This window comes from Neltuma alba, unplaced genomic scaffold (genome assembly GCF_004799145.2).
Source record: "Neltuma alba isolate B1F8T4 unplaced genomic scaffold, ASM479914v2 tig00010684_pilon, whole genome shotgun sequence".
In the NCBI taxonomy this organism is placed as follows: Eukaryota; Viridiplantae; Streptophyta; class Magnoliopsida; order Fabales; family Fabaceae; genus Neltuma; species Neltuma alba.
The window spans coordinates 411727-417687 of record NW_021635524.1 but is presented as its reverse complement, the minus strand read 5'-3'; the positions used below and the strand labels follow the sequence as shown (position 1 = coordinate 417687).

General features: G+C 34.2%; 1 protein-coding gene across 2 annotated transcripts; it reads right to left on the bottom strand.

The window, feature by feature from the left end:
* Positions 1-310: 310 nt before the first annotated feature.
* LOC114758299 (probable ribosome biogenesis protein RLP24) lies at positions 311-2853 on the bottom strand. Of its 2 annotated transcripts, none has more exons than XM_028947331.1 (5): positions 2759-2853; positions 1957-2081; positions 1327-1440; positions 1102-1238; positions 311-717 (listed from the first exon to the last, which is right to left on the bottom strand). In XM_028947331.1, exons 2-5 carry the CDS (start codon positions 2035-2037, stop codon positions 543-545), a joined length of 507 nt encoding a protein of 168 aa, XP_028803164.1. In that variant the 5' UTR covers positions 2038-2081; positions 2759-2853; the 3' UTR covers positions 311-542. The 2 variants fall into 2 exon arrangements, with proteins under 2 accessions (XP_028803164.1, XP_028803165.1); XM_028947332.1 differs by lacking the exon at positions 2759-2853 and adding an exon at positions 2212-2232.
* Positions 2854-5961: the final 3108 nt, after the last annotated feature.

The following is a 5961-nucleotide window of genomic DNA, read 5'->3' as shown; positions in this document are numbered from 1 at the left end:
CTTCACTATTGTATTTTGTATCGTTACTAGTTTAGAGGCGTTTCTCAGTTTTTCTCACTTGAATGAAGCATATTTTTTGAAATCTTGCATCCGTGGGGGAGACAATGTTTTATCCTCATGGACTTTCGTGAGCTTTCTCCATTAGAGGAGTGATCAGTGATAACTATGATGCAATGTCTTTCAGAGCTTGGAAAAGTCAGGCGCATGCCTAAATTTTATAACAATCTTATTGTCATTGAGTAAGATATGCCTAAACATTTTCTTACCGTCATGACGCAGTAAATTCCTTCATCTACGGGGAGACTTCATCTTTGGAATACACTTTTACCCATAGATCAATGATAGTTAACTATATCAAGTAACATTATGTTCAAGAGAACCGACTAGATATTATCAAGACTATTTGCACCAAAATTATATCATCCGCAGCGATGATAAACAAAAATGATACATTTGAATCATACTTCAAGCCTCAAAGACGAACAAGACAAAATTAAGAGAATGCCATCGAACACAGGAAAACAAAATCAGTATTTTCAGAATCACTCTTCCATTGGACGGTTTTCCTCAGCTTGCTGTTGTGAAACTTGAACTTTGATCTTTGGTAAGGTAAGAGAAGGATCCTGTAGAAGCACAGATGGAGCTTTGACCAAATTGATGCCCTGCTCCAACTCCCTTGCAGCCTCCTTGAGCAGCTTAGCCTTGTTGCCTTTCATCCTATAAGAAAATCCAAAAGAAAGTCAGCCAAAGGAAAAGGTTCAAAAGCACTTCAATACTCTGTATGGTTCAAAACATAAAAATCAAATCTTTGAAAGGGTTTGGTCCCCCCCCCCCAAAGCTTCATTTCGGATTTGTCTAATCATTAAATGTATTTTTACCCCTAATTAATTATGTCTCTCTCATTTCTTTTTTCCACTCATTCTCTCTCCCACTTATGCTGTCCATAAATAAAAGAGTGTTTTAGGAAAATAAGTTGCATCTTTCATATATTTACTGTTTTTAACCAATTCTAACCAACCTTTTGAATTACATAATTTAGTTACTTGATGTTTATATTTTTAACCAGGGGGAGTATAAAATAACAGTAAATCAAGCACTTACCTATTCTTGTGATGTCTCTCCTCCCTGCTAACTCTGATCTTATCAATCTTTGGAATAGCCTTGAGGACATCTTCGGCCAGATTCCGATCATATCTTTCAGGTCTGTTCCGCTTTCTCTCAAACTCGAAGGTTGAATCCTAAGGAAACAAATAATAGAGCTGAAGTTTCTAGGAACCAGAGACATAATATGCCAACAAGATAGTTGGGAAAGCATGCAGGTTTTACCTGTGTCATATCCTTTCCATGCAATCGACGATATGCCTTGGTCCATTTTACTTTACGAGGATTCCTCTTCATTTTAAAGTTCTTGTGGCATTTAGATCGACAAAATCGAAAAATCTGGGAAGGGACAAGCAGCCGCTAGTCAGTAACTCAATGCCGAAGCAACATGTGCTATGTAAATTTAGCCTATGTTGGCACCTTTTTTTTTTTTGGTCTTTATTTAGTAAAGACTTGTGGCTTATTAACTTTATTGATACAGACTCAACCATCATTTTTCACATGTATGTGATCAACATAATCAATTCAAACAGGAGACATAAATCTAACATGTCTTTTGCATTTGCAAAGAGAACCAATTAGACAGCCAATTTGCCCTGGTATTCAGTGAGGAACCAGGTACACGTTATGCCCAGAAGTGAATGGAAAAATGCTCATGCTTCTCAAAGCTGAAAGGGTTACAAATTTAGAAAGTAGCTATCTATTAAGAAAGTCGATTTGAAATAAGCATCCACAATCAACTGATCCAACAAACCAGTCAATTCAAACAACTTTCAATACCTTTAAAACCAAATGGAGGAGTAGATATACACGAGAGACATCTAAAATAAAATTAGGAGAACGTGAAAAGTATACCTTAGCATCATTACGAACAAACTGAATTCCATGTCCAGGGTACATGGTCGAAGAGCAAAACCAGCATTTCTCCAATCTCATTGTGCCCCGAGACTAGAGAAACACTTCTACTGAATGACAGCGATCTGAAATACAAGAATAATAAGCCATAAAAAAGGTAAAGAGAGAAAACACATTTATATATCAATTGCTATCAGCAACTTATGACAACTATTAGCCGCAAACAAGGGCCAGGCTGGGGACAAGTTCACTCACCCTGACAAGTATGTCAGTGAAACCGGTCCTAAAGGGATACAATTGGGCTAAACAGGGTGGGCAGCTCGCCGGGTTTAATTTTTAAACTTTCCTTGCAAAAATTTTGCACCTTTATTTTCCAGTTGTCTGGACCAAAAACATGTTGTAAATGCAATTGGAGACTGAACCAAAAAAACTGAAACTTTTTGAAAACAACAGATAGTTTGCTTCCTTGAACCAAATATAAGCAATTTTCCGAAGTACTAATACTAAAGCAATTCACAGATAGATTATATATCAAAATCACATTGCTTCTGTATGTATTTCCGATTTTCAACAGTTAAAAAAAAAAAAAAAAGGAGGAGCCAAATGATATTCAAATTACTTCTGTACATAATCCGTATATATCTATATATTGTACCTCAGATTTTCGGCAACAAATCAAATCAACTACAACGAATTAGGGGCAAAATGGCTGCATCAAGAACTGTTTCAAAACCTTTTTGCAGAGTATTACGAAAGAGTGGGAAGGACAGAACTGTATTAGGAGATGACATCCGAAGATTACCTCTTCCTTCTCGACGACGGCGAGATTAAAGCGGCGCCGACGACCTTGTACGGTAGAGACTGTAGGAAGAGGCTGGGTGTGGAGACGCTAGCTTCCAATGAATTTCGGGGAAGGTGCGCCTTTCAGTAGCCTGTTGAATTCTGCAGCCTTGCACTAAACGGCAGCGTATTATAGAATTTCTCAATTAAAATATTTTTTATTATATTTAAAGTGGGTTGAATTTTACTCCCTATCATTTTAAGTTTAAAATATTTAGAATTTAAAAATTAGATTATGTTTTAATTTTCTAACATTTTAGCAATTAAAAATATAACTAAAAAAATTAATATTGATATTGGAGATCTTTAACTCTTCAAGTCAACAAATAAAATATGATAGTTCTTCTCCATTCTCTGATTCTTGATTCGTGTGGGAAAAAAGCTTCTGCTCGGTGAATTATTATATCTGGTTCAGCTAAACAACCCAAACAGTGCCTTCTCTGAAAGCAAGATTTGACTAGAACCAGATTAATCTTCGATGCTCTAAAGTGATACACGATGATGTTCCTTTGTTAGGCCAAGCTTCGTCAAATTGTCACGATGGGGTTCTCTCCTCTTTATGTTGCAGCTTGTTCTACTATCTTCTAAAATGGCTACATGAACTGATGTTCAAGGCATGTATCTCTCAGACACAGGTTTCTAGTGACAATATGACTTTACATAAGCATCACCGCGTTTGGGCTGCTTGTCACAAAATCTCTTGGCTTGGGATTTAGCAACTCTGGCAACGGACATGCTTATCAAGGTGAAAGTCATAAATGCAAAACTGGTTGCTTTACAAGGAGGCGTCCTCCCAATGAGCCTCATGATCATATTCAGGATTCTAGCGAAGCTTATGCCAAAAAGCTCCACACATGTGTATGGTTATGTCGGAGATCTTTAAGCTCATCAACAGCCACTTAGAGGTCTATCTTGTAGTGCTGCTTCGGTCTAATATTTTGGAGTCGTTTTATTTTTTTGTTTGTTGTGTTCTTGTTATCAGCATCTTCCATTGGTACGGGTTTTGATGTGTCTTGTGGAGGTAAAATAGTTCTTTATGGGTGACATGCTTTGTGTATCATAATACCCAACAACATTTCAATACCCCTTGCTTTGGCTTCCTCTAAGGTTCTGAACAATCTTTCACCTTCAGAAGATCCTTGATCAACAACACTTCCAATCTGGTTATATAAGGCAGCTAGTATGTTGGTGCATGATAGACGTTTGGTGTGGATTCTATTTTGCTAGGCTGACTTTGGTTTAGGTTTGTACAGGTAAACTGCTGCTTGGTTTGTTGTGGATGTTGGGTTCCTTAAGTTTCAGTTAAGGCTACTGTGTTTCTTTTTTCTCTTTTTTTCTTATTTTGTTATCTTTTATTTTATGTTAGGCCGACCTCTATCTACTGATTGTTTAGGCTTTGCTCAAATAATCTTTCCAAAGCAAATAACAGGCTAACCTTTTTATCTGTCTCTTTTTATCTTTAAATAATATTGCCTTTTAAAAAAATTATGATAAAACAAAATCGTATTGAAAAATAATCTTTTTTGTGTAATTAATCCTTATGCAAAATCCTAATGCCTTTTTAGGTTTAAAAAAAATGCTATCTTCTCTACCAAAGCAAAAGGCAGTTATAATTATAGTAATAAAAATAAAATATTATTCAATATTTTGACTAGACACCGTGTAATTTAGAACAATTTTTTTTTAAAAGACGTCTTATGCAAGCACAAGCCTTACAACGGCTTAGTTTCAGAATCGGCGGGACTATAATGAAATGTAATAATAAAAAAAATGTAATGGAGTGATGACTACAAAACATTTGTTTGGTACGTCATTAAAGAATTCTGAAATGAAATTATCCTTCCTCTAAAAATAAAAATAAATGTGAGGTGATTTTTGTTTTAATGAAATTGAATAATAATTCTCAAAGTAAGAAAATACAAGAGAACAAGAACTTATCTTTTATCAACCTCCACCTGTTGAGTAAGAGGGGGAAGGTGATCAAAAAAGCCAAAAGTTTTCTTCTAACCTATGAAATTCGCTAGTCTATTTACAGCAATATCTTCTCCAAGTATATGTGAAACTATGACCTGCTAGTTGTTACTAGTTAACAATCTATCATCATCAATAACATCTTTGAAAGGATTTTTTTTTAAACATTCTATTAAGTGCAAAAATGGAGAGTATAAATGTCTAAATGTTGATTATACGATCTTCCACTTATAAAAAGAGCATTCATGACCCTTAAGCCATAAAGGGTTTGACACCACAGTTTTCTACCAACAATTGCTGCATTTATGAAATGTAGGCCAATAATGATTTTATTTCCATTAACGTTAATAATAAAAGTAATGAAAAAGAATTGTTTGTCATATAGAATCTCTCCATGTCTGCTATAGATTTCATCAAAATAAATGTGGTATTAGCTGAATCAATTCTGTTTGCCAAATAGGCTGCTTCTGATACATTGTTTAGAAATTGTGGTTTTTCTTCTGCTGGTATCGGATAGTTGGTACTTATAAAAAAAAAAAACCGAAGAAAAAGTGTTGTCCTAAGATCAAGAATCAAGAATAGAGTTTAATGGTATTCGTTTTCTGTCCTGAGATTTAAAAAAAAAAAAGATTATCACGAAAAGAAATTTAAAATGACTAAATCTCAAATAAAGAATTCCTAAAAAATGTATTATTATTTATAAATCTAGCATTGTCACTATCAAACAAAGTTTAGAATAAAGTAATTTTAAATTTCTTTTTACAGTATTCTCCCTCCGTATCATCTCAGACTTGATGTTTTTTTTAAAAAAATCAAACCTCCCACTAAATCATAGTTTTTTTGGTTTTTTTTTTTGCATATTAAAATATTCACATTTGGTTGGTGGATGGAATTTTACGCCCACACATATATATGCTTATATTTTATCATAGTTTTTCAATTTGAATTTTTTTAAAAAATATAATTATTTTATTGCAAATAGGAACTTCATAATAGAGGATAAGTTAGAATAAAAAATAGAAAGAATTTGGAGGTTTGGAAAAAGTGTGAATATTCTAGAATGATTATGTTACAACTAGGTTTGAAACCAGAAAGTACAAGGGTACAAAGCAAAACAATGATAAAACTATAGCATATAAATTTGTATGCTGCAACGAAGATATCCAAGGGAAAAAAAAAAAAAAAGGACACAGA